The sequence below is a fragment of the Camelus ferus genome, chromosome 32 (genome assembly GCF_009834535.1).
Source record: "Camelus ferus isolate YT-003-E chromosome 32, BCGSAC_Cfer_1.0, whole genome shotgun sequence".
Taxonomy (NCBI): domain Eukaryota; kingdom Metazoa; phylum Chordata; class Mammalia; order Artiodactyla; family Camelidae; genus Camelus; species Camelus ferus.
The window spans coordinates 871,023-889,887 of NC_045727.1; the positions used below are offsets into that span (position 1 = coordinate 871,023).

Sequence of the window (18,865 nt, forward strand, 5' to 3'; positions counted from 1 at the left end):
CTGTGTGACTGAGGACCCCCAGCACCTGTCCAGACTGGAGTCAGGGAGGCTGATGTAAATAGTGAGGCCTCGAAGTGGGAGGCCTGGCCGCCGATGGGAGGCAAGACCAGAGCGACCCAGAGAGGCTCGCCTCCCTGTCCTGTTAGCAGACGGTTCCGGCAGAGCTCTGAGCCCGGCTGGGGTCCAGTTATGAAGAGGGAACACACAGGCTTATCAGCGTTTCAGACTTGAGGCCAGGTAGTGAGGATGCTGACTTCTGCTGGACATCCCTGCAGGGCCTGGCGACGCTCGTCCGGCTGGGATGAGGCCTGGTGGCAGGCCCTGAGAGTGGCTGGGCCTGGCGCTGGGCCCCGGAGGTGGTGGTGTCTGTCTGCAGGGAGCGTGGGTGCAGAGACTGACTCCCTGTGGGGTCCCTGGGGCGGGCTGATTCCAGGCCCTTCAGCCCCTGGGAGGCGTGTGTTGGGGAAGCTTCACTCGTCAGTCAGGGCCTTTTCCTGAGCTTGGGGTCCTGGGTGGCCCACGGGCACTGTGCCTTCTGGAGGCTGGACAGGGCGTGGCTCCTTGTCATCGGCTTGTGAACTTTCGTAAGGGTTTCAGACGTGGCTGAGAATGTGAGCCAGTCGATGGATGCCTCCCCACTGCACACCCGGACGGGGGCAAACGAGTTCACGGGCCTCATGGGCTCCTGGGGCCTGTCTGTGACCCCCGCGGGCCCCAGGGTGCTGGCTGCTGCGCTCTGCTGGGTGTTGGAGGTTGTAGGGGGGGCCCAGGGAAAGGGGGGTCTGGGGGAGTGTGTATTCCATCCTCTTTATCCCTGAGTCTCCTCCTCTACCTCCCCCGGAGCTCTGTCCCCATTTCTTCTGATCATGTCTTTCTCTGCCTCTCAGCCTGTCCCTCTCTGTCTCTTTTTCTCTTTGAACCCCTCATCTCTGCGGGAAGCGTCCGCTACCCTCTGAGCCCGCAGGGGTGTGTGTGGCCCCCTTGGTTCAGTGCCTCCAGCATCCCAATGCTGAGAGGGCTCTGGTTTTTCCCAGCCTGAGGCGTGAGACCCCGCAGGTGCTTTCTGCCCAGGGGCTCCCACTAGCCCGTTACCGGCCGAGTCACATCACCCGGGGGCAGAGCAGGGGCTTGGTTGGAGCTGGGGAACACCAAGGCCGTCTCACTAAAGACCCCGTCCCTATGCTGCTGAGGGACTCAGGGTTGTGATCTCCCCGCCCGCATTCCTGGTCTAAGGCTGTGGATGTTTCTCTGTGGCCAGGGCCCCGTGGCAGGTGTGGCTGATGGGAGAGGGGACCCTGGGTGCCCAGAGGGTTGGTGGCAGCTCCAGGGGAGGGCAGGAAGCCTTGAGACTTCACCGCTCCCCGCCACTGAACCCTCTTTTCTGCAGACCGTGTTCAGCCTAAATGCGGGTGGGGGCACCTCATGCGGGGCAGAGGAAGGGCACATGCTGGCGGATCGTGGCTTGCTCTGGGGGCTGTGGGTGTCCCTCAGTTCACCGAGAACCGGTAACGGGGCAAAGTTCAGGGAGGGACAAAATGCCTGAAAGCCTGCCGTTCTGACCTGCCCCATTGGCTGTCTCCCTCCTGCTTAGAAACCAGGCGATGCGGAAAAAGTTAATCTTGTACTTCAAGAGGAGGAATCACGCCCGGAAACAATGGGTAAGCCATCACTGCGGCCCCCACCCCTGGAGTCTGCCCCGCCACCCCCTGCGCCTCCGCGGGCCGGACTTCCTCGAGAGCAGAGACGTCCAGGCCACTCAGGCCACTTCCACCAGGACCTCTTGGTTCCGCAGCTGCCTCGTCACTTGGTGTCCAGGGTGTGAAGAAAAGCCGAGGGCAGCTGCTTCAGTGAAGCAGGGGGCTCTGGGCTCGGCTGCCCCAGGGAGGCCGGGGTGTGGGCTGGGGGCTTGGAGCTCCGCCCTCCTCCTTTTCCAGCCTGGAGGGGGAGAAGGCACACCGTTGGCTGGGAAAATTGGTTCCTCGTTAGAGGACCTGTTGTGGACATTTTAGGCAGAAAGAGAGAGGTTTGTTGGAAGAGGTGGAGGATTGGGGTGGGCTGTGTGCTGGGCGGAGGTGACTGATGAGGGAATCCTTTAGAAATGAGCTTTTCCCAACCCCTAGGCCCATTCTGGGCTCAGGAAGATCAGGGCCCAGAGAAGCAGTGAGGCCCCCCTGCTTAGAAAGTGGTGCAGACTCTTGAATTCGCTGCACGCTCTGGTGTCTCAGCGGGGAAGCAGGCCCAAGGCAGGGAGAAACATCTGAGGGAATACCTTCAGTTGTGGTTTACGGTGGCTGTTCACTCCGCTGATTCACTGGGGGAGGTTAGGGCTGAGTGGTGGAGGAGGAGTTGCCCGTTAGTATTCTTTTAGCTGTGAGAGGAAGAAAGCTGGCTTAGATGTGTTTAAACAGTTAAGGAATTGGTGTAGCTGACAGAGTCCTCTGAGTGGAGTTCAGGAGTGGTTTGATCAGGTCGCATCTTCATTTCTATGCAGCGTTTTTCAACTCTGCTTATTAGTACGTTGAAAAACTGGTTTCCCTTTGGGACCTGAATTTCTGCAGCAGGTTTCAGGTTTCTAGACCCAGAGAGCTGCACTTTCTCAGACTGTCTCACAAGAGCTCTGGCTGTACCACTTGAGGGCCTGGATCCCTCTGAACCAGTTTCTGAATCCACCGTGCTCTGGCCCTAGACCTCAGCTGGGCCCTGGGAGAAGGGAAACACTTCGGGCCCAGATGCTGGTTGACTGGGAAGCTGGGTGAGCAGCACTCCGCATCTCAGGGCCCCCCAGGGTGAGAGGTGGTGGGCTCAACCTTTTCTTTCTCTACCTCCTCAGACTCTCAGATTGACTAGATGGTGACCAGAGGCACCTGGCTGGGTAGATGGGGTTCCTGAAATGGGGCATCCTATCTTAATTCGAGTTAAGAAATATTTACTAAGGCTCTGCTGTGGGCCTGGTATAATGCTGAGCTATGCAGGGCTGGGTGGAGGAGACACAGGGATAAGTGCCCTGCAGAGGGATATGGTGGGCATGGGGATAGCCTGGATGTCCCACCACAGAGATGGTACTGAGATGGGAATGACCAGAAGGGGTCACCTTAGTGAGTATCTGGAGGTCAGATTGTCAAGGAACGGGCCCAGCAAGTGCAAAGGCCCTGAGGCAGGAGCAGGCGTGGATTAACACAGGACAGAATGTAGCAGGCAAGTCTGATGTACACGGCGTGAGTGAGGGGTTGTGGTTGAAAATCGTGGGAACCAGATCACCTAGAAACGTTTGCTCTCAACTAGGACAGAAGGTCTAGATTTTATTCTAAATACGGTAGGACACAATTTATTCTTAATAAATGTATTCTTAATAAAGAATACAAAGTCTTTAATATAAGAATTTTCAGTTGTGCAGAAAGTTTGGCAGAAGACTACAATGAACACCTGTATGGCCACCATCTAGACTCCGTTGTAGTTAACGTTTCTTTATATTCGCTTTGTGTGTGTGTGTGTGTGTGTGTGTGTGTGTGTTTGTGTGTGTGTGTAAGTATGAATGCTTTTGTGTTGAACTGTAGGTGCAGAAACCCAGACCCTTACCCCATCACTTCAGTGTCTATCTCCCGGAGGAAGGAAATTTTCTCATCACATCTAACAATCCACAGCCCTTCCCCAGTCTGGGCTGGGGGTGGGGTTCCTTCGGGGTGGGAGGAAAGAGATCTGATTTACATTTTAGAAAGGATCCCAGTGGCTGCTGGGGGTGGAGCTAGGTGGGTGCTGGTTCTTAAGAAGTCTCCCAGGCTCCTGGGGGGGTCCCTGGAGGGGATGGAGGGGAAATGGGCTTATTTAAAGGTAGAGGAACTGGAGACTTCTAAGAAATTCTGGGTGGCTTTGTGGCCAAGCTGAGCCCATCTTCAGAGAAGCCCTCATGAAAATGAATTCAGGAACCGCAGAAGCTACGACAGGAGGGCATCTGGAATGATCTTGTTCTTGTTCTTATATGATGAGGCCAAAGCCCCCGATGCATCCATGCGTCTCTGTCCACAAGGCTGGGAGGGGCTTGGTCAAAAGGACCCCCTTCAGATCTGAGTGCTCCCTGCACGCCACCGTGAGTCAGCTCCTCTCCGAGGGGCCCTCACTCCTTAGAGGTTCCTGGGACCCCGAGTCAGCCAGCCGCCCACGCTGCCCTGCACTCCTCTTCCCCCAGAAGTGTGCTCAACACCTGCAGGAACCTCTGCCCTCCACTGGCCCTGCCCCGTCTGTCCTTCCCTGGGGAGCTGGGCTTGGTCCCCCATCCCCGGAAGCCAGGTTGTGTGTGTGTGTGTGTGTGTGTGTGTGTGTGTGTGTGTGTGTGTGTGTTGGGGGTGGGGGGTGTAGGGCTGAGTCACAGAGGCACAGGTTCAAACCCCACGCACCATACCCACTGTGTGTATCTTGGGAGAGCTGTCTTGCCCCAAGCCTCGCTTTTCCTCATCTGGGAAATGGGGTCGTGGTGGGGCTGCATGAAGGGCTGGCGTGGTGCCTGGTATAGGTAGCGTGTGACTGATGGTGGCCTCATAGGATGGGTTAGTCGGGATGAACTCAGCGAGGACGGTGGACATGTTCATTTCCTGAGGCCACTGGAACCGATGACCACAAACTGGTGCCTTAAAACAACAGAAATGTGTCCTCTCACAGTTCCAAGGCCAGAAGTTTGAGATCAAGGTGTGGGCAGGGCCGTGCTCCCTCCAGAGGCTCTAGGGGAGGGTCCTTCCTGCCTCTTCCAGCTCTGGTGGCTGCAGGCGGTTCCTAGCTGTGGCCACCTGACTCCCGTCCCTGCCTCATCTTCACCCGGCCTTTCCTCTCTCTTTTGTCACTCGGACATCTGTCATTGGATGTAGAGGTCGCCCTCCTCCAGGACGACCTCATCTCAAGATCCTTAACTTAATTGCATCTGAAATAAGCTTTTTTCAAATAAGGTACATTGACAGGTCCTGGAGGTTAGGACGTGGACACTTCTTTCGGGCGGCCACCGTTAAGTCCCTGCAGTGGGCGTTGGCACGTTTTCAGCATAATCTGCCTTTTCTTTCTCCTGCCTTGTCCTCGCTCTCCTTTTTATCTATTTCTTTTTTTAGAGACAGCGACAGCTACAGGTTTGCTCACTCCTCTCATATCCCCCACACCTCTGAGGTTCTTATTTTTCACGTCTGGACTTTTTCCTGACCCGCCCTGGCATCCGTGACTTGCTTCTGCAGCCGGGAGAGCCCCAGCCCCAACCCCTCCTCCATCGCTAAACACAAGGGGAGAGGAGACTGAGCCCGGTTCTCAGGCAGCCAGCGGGCGAACATCCTTCCGGCTCTGTGACGCCCGCCCCGCCGAGCCCAGCGGAGGAAAGCCTTTGGATGAGGCTGCAGACTCCCTGGGGATCTGGAGGATGCCGGGTGGCCAGGTGACCACGGAGGCCAGCTCCCCAAGCCAGCCGGCTCCAGCCTCCTTCCTAACACTGACCTCCTTTTCTTTCCCCGTCGGCCTGGCTGCCTTCTTCAGTTTTGTGGGCACCTCCTGGGCACTCCATCTCTCATCACCTCCTTAAGGGTAGAGCTGCACCATGCGATGCCTGGCAGGGCAGGAGGGGTTCAGATCCTGGCTCTGCTCAGTGACTGGGGTGGATCATTTAACTCCTGGCCTCAGTTCCCTGTTCTGTTCAGTGGGATTAGAGGAACACCCACCCTCAGCTTGAGAGGCTGCAAGCAGTGCGCTCAGGGCGCCACCTGGACTGCAGCGGATGTTCACAACTGCCAGCCGCAAGCTGGCCCTAAAATTCACAGGGGCCCCAAATAGCCAAAACTGTCTTGAAAAGAGCAGCCAGGTTGGAAGATTCATTTCCTGATTTCAAAACGTATCACAAAGCTGCAATAATCAAAACAGTGTGGTTGTAGCCTAGGGACACACATGGAGGTCAGTGGAACAGAACAGAAATGGAAATAACCCCTCACATCTCTGGCTGGTGGATATCTGACAAGAGGCCAAGTCCATCCAGTGAGAAAGGATGGTCTCGTCCACAGATGGTGCTGGGACAACTGGACATCCACATCCACATCCATAACAAGCGGGCAGTTGGAGCCCACCTCAGATTTAACACAAACAGTAACTCGGAATAAATAAGAGACCTAAATGCGAGAGCTAATGTTATGCAATTCCTAGAGAAAACCCCATAGTCCTTGTGACCTTAGGTTTGACAGTGGATCTTGGGTGCTCCACTAAAAACACAAGCAGCAAAAGGAGAAACAGATGCACTGGCTTGATCAGAATAACCGCCAGGATCCTGACCTCCCTGTCTCTGTCTGTGTGAGCCTGGGCAAGGTGCTGACAGCCCCAAGTTTTGAGCTTCCGCCTGTGCAAAGGGCTAGTGGTCATGGCTTTATGGGGTTTGGGAGAGTCAGGTTTGGGAAAGTCAGTCTGTGGGAAGGACTCGGCTGAGTGTCTGGCACGTGACATAGTGGTGCTCAGCCAGCGTCAGTGGTGATGGTGATGGTGGTGATGGTGATGGTGATGATGATAAAGAGGAGAAGAATTCAGGCTGAGGGTGACTTGTCTTCATAACATGAATAAACTGGTCACAGGGGCCCTGCTCCTTTCCCCCTGTAGGTCCTTGTTCCTGGCACCCCGCAGACTAGCTTAGCACTGCTCATCTGCTGGAGTGTGAGTGTGTGTGTGTGAGAGTCAGTGTGTGTGTGAGAGTCAGTGTGTGTGTGAGTGCATGCACAAGTGGGTGAGTTTGAGAATGTGTGTGAGTTTATGAGTGAGTGAGTGTGTGTGTGAGTGCGAGAATGTAAGTGTATGTGTTAATGTGAGTGAGCGTGTATGTGTAAGGGAGTACATGTGCGTGTGCATGTGTGAGAATGTGTGTTTGTCAATGTGAGAGTGTGTGTGTGTGTGTGTGTGTGTGTGTGTGTGTGTGATCTGCTTCCCCCCCGGCCGGTGGATCCACCCGTGTGGAAACCCCGAGCCCGGCCACTGCCGCCCTGGGGAAGGCACCGCAGTCACTACCGCCCAGTGCCTTCGGCCCTCAGTGGACCCAGCGCACACAGCACACAGCAGGTGGCACTGTGGTTAGACGTGGAGGGGGACTTCCTCCTCCTGGACAGTGCTCAGGAGCTGTGCGTGTCTCTGCATGTGGTTCTTGGGGCTGGGCAGCATGGCTGGATGTCCCCTCACGGCTGTTGTGCTCCTGCCCACGTCCCTTTGCTCCATGAGGGCCCCAGCTGGTCAGTGGCCCTGCGGGTTTCTTGCTTGTCTTCACTGGTAACTGCATTATTTTCCTCTGCTGGATTTTGGTGAACATTTTCTCACCTCTTCCCTTCTGACATATTTTCTCGCTCTCGCCCATCAGACTGAGGCCTCTCTCGCAGAGTTGAGAGGGTGGGGAGGGTCCCCTGCTCTCACGGGAGGCTGGGCTGGGTGTCCTTCATGCGGGTTCCCATCCCCACGGGTGCTGTCTGCGGCATGCTGCCACGAACACATGTGGCTGTTGCCTGCTATTGGAACTTAACCTCCCAAGGGTTCTCAGAGCAGCCCACATGCACGTGGGGCCCCTGGGAGCTGGGGGCCAGCTTCTACTCCTCCTCAAAGCTGGCCTGGCTGCCCCTTGGGGACCATCATGCTGCAGGGTTTGGTGGACTAAGGTCACAGGTTGCCTCGGTAAGAAGCTGAAATACAGGATGGGGTGGGGTGTCTGGGCACGAGGACCAGAGATGGGTTTTCTGATTATGCTAAAGTGTCAAGAAGGCATTCAAGCGAGACTCCCAGACCAGGCCATCTGTCCACCGCAGCTGTTAGAGACAGGGAGGATTGGGGTCTCATGGGCGGCCGGATGCTCCCTGCCTGCTCAAGGTCTGGGTCACCTTGGAGACTCGGAAGCCAGGCAGCTACACTGGGTCTGCCAGGGGTCTTTTCTCTAAGGAAGGACATACAGCAGGAAGCACTGTGGTTAGACATGGAGAGGGACTTCCTTGTCTTGGATGGATGTTAGCTTGGGTTGCCTGGGGAGCATGGTTGGGCCTGAGGCCAGGGAGTGAGGAACTATTCAGAAAGCAAGTGCTTTCCAAGGGGCGGCCCTGGGTCTGATGGACACACCAGAGCTGTACTGCCTGACACAACCTCTTACCATGACAGAAGCAGTCTGTGTGTGCACTGCCTAGTACCTGCAGTAACCCCGGCTCCATGTGGCCACTGAGCACTAGGAGCGTGGCAGGGGGCCAGGGACCTGAATTTAAACGTCACTTAATTTTATGTGGTTAATAGCCACATGTGGCTGGAGGCTTTGTATTGGACGAGGACTTTCTAGAGGGAGGCTAAGCAGGGGGGCCCGTTCTTAGGGAGGGAGGCAGCCGGGCCCTTAGGGCAGCCTGTGGGTTTTCTTCAGGGGCCTGGGTCTACCCAGGTCTCCGCGTGATCGTGTGTGTGTGTGTGTGTGTGTGTGCGCGCGCGCGCGCATGACTGTGTGCGTGTGGCGAGGTGGGGACGGGGGCTGGGGGCCGGATGCAGGAGGGACAGCTGCCTCAGTGTCCCCCCCCCCCCCCCCCGGGCGCCCTCCCAGGAGCAGAAGTTCTGCCAGCGCTATGACCAGCTCATGGAGGCCTGGGAGAAGAAGGTGGAGCGCATCGAGAACAACCCCCGGCGGCGGGCCAAGGAAAGCAAGGTGCGCGAGTACTACGAGAAGCAGTTCCCCGAGATCCGCAAGCAGCGGGAGCTGCAGGAGCGCATGCAGAGGTGAGCGGGCGGCCTCCCCCCACCCCTCCCTGCCTCCCAGGGCCTGGGTCAGCCTGACGCTGTCAGCAGAGGAGCCCTGGCTGCTGTCATACAGAAGGCACAGCAGGGTCTCAAACTGGCCGCCCAGGGGCCACATCAGGATGTGACACTCAGAGCCTGCCTTGCCTTAACACTTACGTGAAAGAAACTTAAATCCACTTCGGTGGAGTGGGTTCCTCTTCCGGTGCTCCGTGGGCTGGTACCTCCCAGCTTCGTTCATTATGTGGCCCCTGAAGTCTGCTGAGTCTCCCGTGGTGGCCCTGGGGACGGGTGAGAGCCCGTGTAGGGGTGCCCAGGGCACGGCAGGTGCTCGGTGGCATGTAGCTGCGGTTTCGGTGGTCACAGAGATAAAGTGCTGGACAGTGAGCAGCGATGAGGAATTTCACTCTTGGCTGCTGGACACTCCCAGCCTGTGTCTCACCCAGGGCCTCCTCCCAGCCCTGGGGTCCAGGTGGCACTTTGCCCTACGTTACAGGGAGGCACAGGTCTGAAGAGGCAGCGCTGGGGTTTGTATGTGGATCTGCGTGGCTGGTCTTTTGGGGGGGCACCTTAGGAGAGATAAAGGGCTCTGGCATATCTGGGTCAGGTCGGGGGCTCCATGCCCTCTCCCCTGGACCCCTGGGCTTGGGGCTGTCCGTGTGGGTGTGGGAGGCCTGGCTCCTCCCCACCGCCCACATGCCACCTCTGGGGAAGTTGTGGGCCCAGCTCTGTGCCGCCGTGCCGGCCGGGCGCCCCTGGCTGCCGAGGGGCCGGTCCTGAGTGTGTCCCTTTGGTCTCCAGCAGGGTGGGCCAGCGGGGCAGTGGGCTCTCCATGTCAGCTGCCCGCAGCGAACACGAGGTGTCTGAGATCATTGACGGCCTCTCGGAGCAGGAGGTAAGTCCACTGCCTTGGCTCTGCCACAGCTCCATCCCGTGGCCACTGTGTGCGGAGAAGGTCCCAGAGGGTCCTCGGGGATGTTAAGGGAACAGCATTCGGGGGTGATGGTTGGAAAGGGAATTCAGGACAGAGACTTCACCTCACTAGCCCAGGCTGACCTGAGGTTCCCTGAGGGGGAGGAAGAAGGGCTGGGCGGGAGGAGAGACGTGGTCCGTTTTGCGGGAGGTCCCATTCGTCCCAGTGCAAGGCCCAGGGGGGTGGAGGCTGGAGGCAGTGCGCAGCAGAGCAGGGGCAGGGAGGGCCTGCTGGGAGAGACTTCTGCCTGTGGTCTGCCATGACAGTGTGTCTGGGACAGCCGAGGACGACGCGGAGGTGCTGGTACTGCTCTGAGTGCTAGGGGCGCTCAGGCCAATGTGGGGCCCTTCTCTCTGCCAAGGGTCAGGGCCGTGCCCCCATGCCCCTCCCCTGCTCCTGGTGGGAATCCCCAGCACTGAATGGAGTGCTTGGGTGTGGGAGGCTGGGCGGCGGATGCTTTGAACTGGCTGACCTTGGCTGGGCCAGGCCCTCGCCTGACTCCGGAGATGGGTAATTAATCGCCAGTAATGGGCTGGCTGCAGAGATTTGGGGAAATGAGCCCAGCTGAGTGGCGGCTCAGAGCCTCTTAATAGCCACCCCGATGCATTACGAGTGAGCCTGCCCGGCTCCTGCTGTGAACGGGGCTGGGCGGGCTTGGTCCCAAGTGGGCACGCTTGAAGGAGCTGGATCCAGGCTGGGGGCGGGTGGCTGGGGAGGAAATAACTCTGGAGTCTCACCAGGCTCTGCTGGAGAGAGGCAGCCCCTCGCCCTACCCCGCATGCCCTCTAACCCGGAGGGCCAGGCCCCGTGTCCCAAGCTCGTTTGGCCCAGCTGGGCTGCACATCTTCCCTGCAGTGTTTTATGGTACTTGCATTCCCAAAGGGAAGATTCATTGCTCCCCTCTTACTGCAGATAAGGTGACTGCTTCTCTCTGCATTTAATTTACAGCTCTGCCCACCATAAACCTGTCTGGGGCTGCCTTTAAATTCTCCCTTCCCCCTGCATGAGCTATTACTATTTTTTAACTTGCCATTAGCATTCTTTCCGGTTTCCCACCCTTGCTGAGAACATCCCTACCCTCGGCTCCTCAGCCGGGTCCCCGGTGCTGGCAGGAGCACCCCCCGCCCTCCCTGGCCCTGTCCCGTCGCATGAGCCCTGACCCAGACCCGCTGCCGTCTGTCTTTCCCTCCAGAACCTGGAGAAGCAGATGCGCCAGCTGGCCGTGATCCCGCCCATGCTGTACGACGCCGACCAGCAGCGCATCAAGTTCATCAACATGAACGGGCTGATGGACGACCCCATGAAGGTGTACAAAGATCGGCAGGTCATGAACATGTGGAGCGAGCAGGAAAAGGAGACCTTCCGGGAGAAGTGAGTCCCCTGTCGCCGCGGCGGGGGCCTGGCCGGGCCACCGCGGACCTCTCAGCCCCTCCCTGTCCTTGAGAAACTCGTCCTGGCTTCCTAGGGCTGCCGTGACAAAGGACCGCAAACTGTGTGGCTTACAACGGGAATCTGTTCTCACACGGTTCTGGAGGCTGGAAGTCCAAGATCAAGGTGTGGGCAGGGTTGGTTCCTTCTGTTCCAGGCCTCTCTCCTAGCCTGGCTCCCTGGCCGCCCGACAGTCGGTGTCATGACTTGGCTTATAGATGGATCCCTCCAGCTCAGCCTCTGTCTTCACCAGGACTTTCTTCCTGTGTGTCTCTGTGTCTTCCCCTTTTCCTATAAATTCACCATCATACTGGCTTTGGGGCCCACCCTATTCTGGTCTGACCTCATCTTAACTAATTGTGTCTGCCAAGAACTCATTTCCAAATAAGGTCACGTTCTGAGACTCTAAGTGGACCTAATATTGGGGGGACAGGATTCAAACCGGTCCAAAGTGTCAAGGCAGCTTTCTGTGAAACGGGGCAGTATGTATCAGAAGAACAAGGCAGGAGGCCCCACGAGGCTGGGCTGAAGTCTTGGGCAGACGTTTGTGGCTGGCTGGTGGCTTTTTGGTTTTCCTTTACTTGGAACGTGGCCATTTGTTGAGCACGTCTTTCATCATAGACACTGAGCAGTTGTTTTCTGGGTTTTGTGCATTTGTCACTCTTCTCCCGTGTAATAGCATTACCAGGCCATCCCCTTTACACAGGTGAGGAGACAGAGGCTCAGAGAGGTTAAGACACCTAACAGAGGTCACACAGCTTGCAAATGGTGATGACAGGATTCATACTTCCCCAGCTTCGGGGCAAGGGCTCGGCTTCTGTGAATGGAGAGGCCTGTTGGGGGAGGGGTGGTATGGAGCCAGGAAGCAGAGGGGCTTTGGAAAGCAGAGGCAGGAACTGGACGCTAAGAGGTGAAGCTTGGGTGGGGCTTCTAAAGTGAAAGCGCAGAGACGCTGTTTTGGGGACACGAGTGAGCTGCTAGATGGAGAAGGCCCTCTTTTTCCCCACCAAACTCAAAAGTTGTGTCCTAGGGAACCGTATTCTGGGCACAGAGAGCCTTCTCAGGACCCAGGACCCCCAGGAGGCAAGGGTGGGAGACTGAGGCACAGGTGGAGGCCTCAGTGTTCAGCCAGGAGGGCGTATTGGAAACAGACTGCCTGCTGAGCCACTGGACCTCCACGCGGACCTCCACGCCCACCTCCACCTCCAGAGAAGCCTTCATCACTAGGCGGGTTGTTTCAAAAGAGATGGCCCATGTTCCCCAGCCACCTGCTGTGGGGCCAGGTCGCAGGGGCTGGGGCTGTCTCTGCTCTTTGCAGGGTTGGGTGGCCCCAGAGTGCCAGACTGGGCTTCAGGGACGGGGATGATTCTGGGTCATGGGCAAGGCTGGGGTGACTCATCCAGTACGGACGCCAGGACTTGAAAATGCAGGAGGAGCAATGGAAGAGGAGGGCCTTGGGTGGAAAGTGATATTTTTTAAAGTAGCTTTTGATTATGGAAATTCTAAAACATACGTAGAGAGGGATGTATAATGCACCCTCGAGTGCCTAACACAGATTCAGCAGTCTTCCACGGGAAATAGCACTTCGGGGAGCAATTCCTGCAGTGTGTTTGGGGTTTACTGCTCAGAGACAGAAAACCCAGGTACTTAGCGGCTCATTTCTAGGTCCTCACAGCCGCAGATATGATTGTCCTGCCATTGAATCAAGTCCTTAGTGTCAGGTGTTGTACAATTTAAAACCAGCAAAGTGACTACAGAACAGAGATGGATGCGAAGAATTACTGTTGCATTAGGTATTTAAACTCCCCCTGCTGTGTTTGATTTTTTTATGCTTTCTTTAAAAAAAAAAGGTTTCTAGGGGGCCTTTATGGAGCTTTCAGGTTGTTATTCTAACCTAATGATTTCACACTCTGTTAATTCAGTGGCTGAAGAATAGGGGACCTAGGCTAGGCTGATGTCTGCTGAGACTCAGTTTAGCAACTTGTCTTTCAGGATCCTGGTTGAGCTCTCGTTTTCAGCGGAATGGATAGCACTCAGGGCCTTTGGAAATCGTGTGCTGGTGACATAATGCTCCATCACTTGCTGGTTCCGTGACTTTGAGCACCCACTGCCCCTCCCTGAGCCTCAGTTTCCACATCTGTAAAATGGGTACAGCCGCAGTGCCACCTTGTTTAGCTGTCTTGAGGTGTCCAGTGCAGTGAAAATTCTCAGTTAATCTTGGCAGAGGATACAGGTGTAGGTTGGAGGGAGGTGGAACAGCTGACCTAAGAGATTCCCAAGTTTGATTCCTGGTCTCTGGGGGACCCCATCTCTGCTTGGGGAAACCCTGAGGATGGGATTTTGTGGGAAGGAAGTGTCACTGGGGCAGGGAGAGGGAGGGGAAGGGAAGAGTCTGTCTGTCTGGAAAAGAAGGGCATTAGGCCGCCTCCAGCTTTGCAAGCTGCCTGAGGCAGGATCCTCGCCCGGGAAGCCTGCCTCTGACTCGTGGCTTCCTCTGGGAAGAGGGAAGAGGCTGTTCCGGATTCTCCAGTGTCTGTTTGGGGAACAGGGGAGGGGCCCGCTGGCCTCTTGCCCAGCCATCTGGAGGGCCGGGCAGGACAATCGCCAGGCGCTGGCCCAGGTTCCCGAGGGGCGACCCGGGGCCCCTGCCTCACCAGCAGCCTCTTCTCTCCCGAGGGAGGCCACGGGGTGGTGGCACGACTTGGGGACGGGCAGGCTGAGGCTCCACCCATCATCCTCGGGGCCCTGAGCAGCCGTGACCCACATCTCCGCCCCCGCTGTCCGCCTGCTCCTGTGGCCCTGACATTTCAGCCTGGCTGAGCTCTTTCCCAGTAATTCTCCCAGCTTCGCAGGAAGCCAGCTGGTGGGGTGCCAGCTCCCCACCACCTCTCCAGCTTAAGTCCCTTTTTGCCTCCTCCTTGGCTGGCTTGCCTCCTGCCTGCCTCCCCGCGGGCACTCAGAGCCTCTGCTCCCACCTCTCCCGGGAAGGCCTAGCGGCCTCGAGGTCCCGGCCTGTGACCTCGCGGTGGGGGCCCCTGCGTGGGCCGGGCGAGGCCCAGCTTCCCAGGCCCAGCCGGAGATAGAAACAAAAGCAGATTTTAAAAGGGGGGGAACCCCACCAAAGGGCTGCATGTAATGTCCTCATTTTTCCTGGAACCCGCCTCCAGCAGGACAAACAAATGTATTTTCAAAGGCGCTAAAACCAGTGACTCATTCCAAGGAACGCCCTCTCTTACCCCTCGGTCCCGCCCGCTGCGGCCCTTCCCACACCCCCCTGGGCTTAATTGCTCCGAGTGGGGCGGCGCCCGGCCAGCTGGGCCAGCGGAGATGGCAGGCGCCCGGGAGCTCGGCGGCAGCCCAGCCGGGAAGCCCCCCTCGGCCTGGTCTCAGGCCCGCCCTTCTCTTCCCACAGGTTCATGCAGCACCCCAAGAACTTCGGCCTGATTGCATCGTTCCTGGAGAGGAAGGTGAGTCGCTGCCCGCCAGCCCAGCGCCACCCGTCCCGTTCCCTCTGGCGTCTACTCTTGCGGGCAGCCACTCGGGCTGGGGCGAAGGACCCTCCCGCCCCGCCCACGAGGCCTCTGCCTGCTTGCCCCTTGCTCCCATTGCTGACAGTCTTCCCTCCCTCCTTCCTCCCTCCCTCCCTCCCTCCCGGAGGAGCAGCTGCAGGCCCCGCCCCTGCCTCCCGGGCCCTGGGGGGGCGGAGCTCCAGGCTGGGAAACCCCAGGAGAGCTGTGCGAACCAGCTTCTCTGGGGCCAGCTCCTCCGACGCCGCAGCGGGCATCCTGGCAGATTGCACACGGGTTCTGGAAGCCATGCCGTGCCTGGCATCCTACTTAAGGCTTTATAGGCAAGAGTGGTGGTCTTCCAGGGCGTGGGATGGAATGACCTTTCTGAGTCCCCCAATGGCCCCTGTATGCTGACTCCCCTGATGCCCAGCCAGGCGTGTGGCTGGCAAGTCCTCATCTGCTTCAGATAAACCTTTATATTGAACTGATGCTGGAACTCCACCTTGCCCCCAAACCCAGGCTAGGGTGGTGCCCCTTTCTGCTCTGGCTCTCTGTTGGCAGGTAGACACAAAGCGTCCCAGAGAAGGGTGAAGCCCCTTTCAGTGCACCCACAGCTGTGCTGGGCAGTGGCCAGAGTGGTCGCAGGTGGGAGGGAGCTGGTTTGGGGGCTGGACGTAGCCCCGTGTCAGAGTCGGTCATTGGGTCCCGGCATCATTGGGGTGGAGTCAGACAAGCTTCCGGAAAAGGTTTACTTTCTGGAGCTGCTGTTCTGGGTGTTTTAAGCAGCGTTCCCTTGAGTCTCCTTTCTCAGAGATGGGGTGTCTGCTCACCCCAGCTTTGCAAATACCCTGTTGCTGGAGGCCTCATGCTTCCTAATTGTGGGAGGGCAGTTGTAGCAGGATCCAGGCGGTTATTTTAAAGGGTAACAGTTGTTCCCAGCATCTGCCTTTAATGAGCTGATAACCATAGAAGGAGGGAGATGGGGCAGTGTGGGGAAACGAAATCTCTCCCTGCCTGAAAAACCAGTGTGGAGAAACAAGCCCTATAAATAGCCTCTCCTCTGACTTAGGGACAGCTTCTTGCTTGGGGTGTGGACAACCTGGGAGGCTCTAGGCTGGGGCTTCCTGGAGATGGAAGCAGGGGTTTCCGAAATTGCTAATTGAGCAGCACTGTTTGGGAATGAAGGAATCAGAGGTCTCCACGCTGGGGAATAAACTTTATGGTGTTCTTTAGCTAAAAGGCAGCCCAGCCTGAGTCTTAAATAGAGCTCTCTGAAGTGTCTGAAGCTGGGGTGCCACCTGGGCCCCGTGCCTTTAGGAACTGGAGTGTCCTGACGGTGAGTGAAGCCAATAGCAGAGTGGGAGCTCGGTGGACTGGCCAGCCCGTGGTCACACAGCACAGGGGGGCACTCTCCTGAATTGTTCGGGAAGGCAGGCACCCCCATCGCCTGATTTGCAAATATTGGCATCTGATTATAAAATGTTTTTCTCAGCTGTTTTGCGGGCCACTTTTGCGGCCTGGTTTAGCCTGGGAGCAGCCTCTGTTCACAGTACATTCCAGGCCGTGGATGAGGACACAGGGATTTGAGGCCCAGCCTGCCTCTGCACCCAACAGCCCTCATGGAATGCCCCTCAGAGGCCAGTCCCTGCCTTGGCACTGGCTCCGAGCATCACAGAAACATTTTATATCATATCAGTAACAGCTGCTGGCTTTAGCGAGCTGGCACCTGGACTGGGTCCGTGGCCGCATCATGGTGTTGAGTCCTCTGGTTGGTCTCTGAGGATGCCCCCTCACTGGTCTCCATTTGGACTGGGGTGAGAGAAGGGAGACCCCAGACCCAAGTTGGGGAGCTGCAGGCCTTGTTCTCCTGGGGCTGGGATGGCAGGTGACGGCTTCATCATTATGATTACCAGTACAGCAATAATAGTAAGAGCAGGTACCACCTCTGCAGTGTGTGCTCTGTGCCGGCCACGGTCCTAAGCCCTTTACGTGTGTTTAAATTAACTTACCTGGTCTTCATGACAACCCTGTGAAGTATGTGCAATTGGTACCCCCATTACAGAGGTGGGAAAACTGAGACACAGAGAGGTTAGGTAACCTGGCCAAAGTCGCACAGCCAGTACGTGGAGGAGGTAGGATTTGAGCCCAGGCCTTCAGGCTCCTGGCCTCCTGTCCTGACGGTTCGCACTGCACACTCCTCAGGGTTCTTTCCTCTCCCCGCCCTGCAGACTGTGGCTGAGTGTGTCCTCTATTACTACTTGACCAAGAAGAATGAGAACTACAAGAGCCTGGTGAGGCGGAGCTACCGGCGCCGTGGGAAGAGCCAGGTGAGGGGGTGGGCTGGGCTTCTGGACAGGCAGCCCGGCGTGCCTGGCCGCGTCTGTGGTGCCGTCTCTGCGTGTTAGTCCGTGCTGGGCTCCCTGAGTTTGGGGCCCCGTCAGTGGCAGCGGGGAGGCCCTCTCTGGGGGCGCTCGGCCTACCCCAGCAGCAGAGAAGAGAGCTACGAGAAATGGCCACTTCCATTCTCAGCCTGAAAAATTATGGAACTCCTGGCTTGGTGACCCATCATCCCTGTGGTAAATAGGGTCACATTCCTGGAGCAAGGGCTGGGCTTCCGGGAGGACTTGGGCTGGTCCACAAACTTAACATCTGAAAAAACTTTAATAGTGTTTGCTGTATATTTTAATGCATATTTGATAGGAAGAAAAAAAAAAAACAAATGCCAGGACTTCAACCTGGAGTATTTCAGACATCCCTGCTTTGGATGAGACTGAGGGATTATTTAAGTTAGAGCAGGGCTTGGCCAACAATGGCTGTCCGGTAAGTCTGGCCCACCACCTGTTTTTACCAATAAAACTTTATTGGCATGCGACAACGCCCATTCATTGACACATGATCGTGGTAGTTTTTCTGTTAAACAGCAGAGTTGAGTAGTCAGGACAGAAACTGCAAAGCCTAAAATATTTACTGTCTGTTCCTTTATTGAAAAAGTCTGCTGACCTCTGAGTTAGAGGAAAAGGTAGTTCATTTTTTAAAAATTCAGTAAATAATGTTAAAAGTGATGGGGGTCAGCAGCATACATTTTAAAGGGGGCTTCTGAGTGCTTGGTGCATGGGAGACGGAGGGAAGGGAATGGGTTTGTTTCACTTCTGGGTTGTTGAGAATCAGCCCAGAGCAGATGCTGGGAGTATCCGGGGGAGGAAGTGGGCTTGTGCTGCAGGCAGAGGGATTTGGGCTGGATGCTGCAGAAGGCATTGGGCAGTGCTGTTAGAGGCCAGACTGGAGCAGGTTGAGACACGTCCTTCCCTGGGGCCTCTGGCCTGGGAGGCGTCCAGGGGCGAGTGAGAAGGCCAGGAGTAGCCTGAGCTGGGAGGACAGGACATAGAAGTTTTCTTAGGTGGGTGCTCCCTGTCACTGGTGTCGTCCAGCTTCCCGCCACCCCCCCAGCCCAGCCCCTGGCTGCCATCTTCCCTTTCCTAGGCTGGCGCTGGCAGGACGCTAGGGTGTCAAGCCCAGCCATCACCGTTGGGGTCCCAGTGTCCGCAGTGAAGCAGCCACTCTGTGATCGAGTCCTACAACCTGTGATGGGCTGGTCCACGCAACTTCCTAGCTGGCATCCCCCGTCTCCTTTCTTACTTTCCGGGAACTGTGCCTCAGGAGTACAGATCCACTTCCCTGCTGGCTAAGCCATGTGTAATTAGGGAAGCAAATCTGTTGACGGGGGAATAAACAACCCTTCACTGCATTCTGTATATCAGGCCAAGATCATTGGGATTGAGCGCTGGTTGTTGTTGGCCCAGATCGTTGAAGGGTGGCTGGGCTTGGTTTGTGGATAGAATTTTCCTCTAGTTTTGTGTCGCCGCCGTTAACCAACCTGCTTTCCTGTCTAAAAGATGTGTAAAACTGAGGCCTACTGACTTGGAGCTATTTCGTTCTAAAGATCTAGCTGTGGTGTGTTAGAAATTGAAGTGCATTTAGGACTTTTTCTAGACTCAGAGGCAAAAAGTCAAATAAATGCTTAGTGGGAAGCATAAATATGTTGGTACAAGAGGCAGTAGGGACTGGTGGGGACTGTGGCAAAATAGAGGGGGAGATAGGGCCTTTAGATTGTTTTATAAACATTGTCATTTATTTGTTGAGCATCTCCTGAGCGCCGGTTCTTTTGCTGGTCTTCCTGGTGCCCCTCCTACCACTGCCTTTGTAGGGATGC

The 18,865-nt window shown here is 56.7% G+C and overlaps 1 protein-coding gene across 29 annotated transcripts in view; it reads left to right on the top strand.

The window, feature by feature from the left end:
• NCOR2 (nuclear receptor corepressor 2) overlaps positions 1 to 18,865 on the top strand; it is a 215,164-nt gene that overhangs the window by 113,073 nt on the left and 83,226 nt on the right. For 26 of the 29 annotated variants that reach the window (XM_032471271.1, XM_032471265.1, XM_032471262.1 and 23 more), the window contains 6 exons: positions 1,592 to 1,658; positions 8,555 to 8,727; positions 9,547 to 9,640; positions 10,911 to 11,089; positions 14,559 to 14,613; positions 16,884 to 16,982. In XM_032471271.1, coding sequence (XP_032327162.1) covers positions 1,592 to 1,658; positions 8,555 to 8,727; positions 9,547 to 9,640; positions 10,911 to 11,089; positions 14,559 to 14,613; positions 16,884 to 16,982 — 667 coding nt within the window. The remainder of the gene's footprint in view (positions 1 to 1,591; positions 1,659 to 8,554; positions 8,728 to 9,546; positions 9,641 to 10,910; positions 11,090 to 14,558; positions 14,614 to 16,883; positions 16,983 to 18,865) is intronic. The other 3 variants (XM_032471264.1, XM_032471284.1, XM_032471286.1) reach the window with 1 other exon arrangement.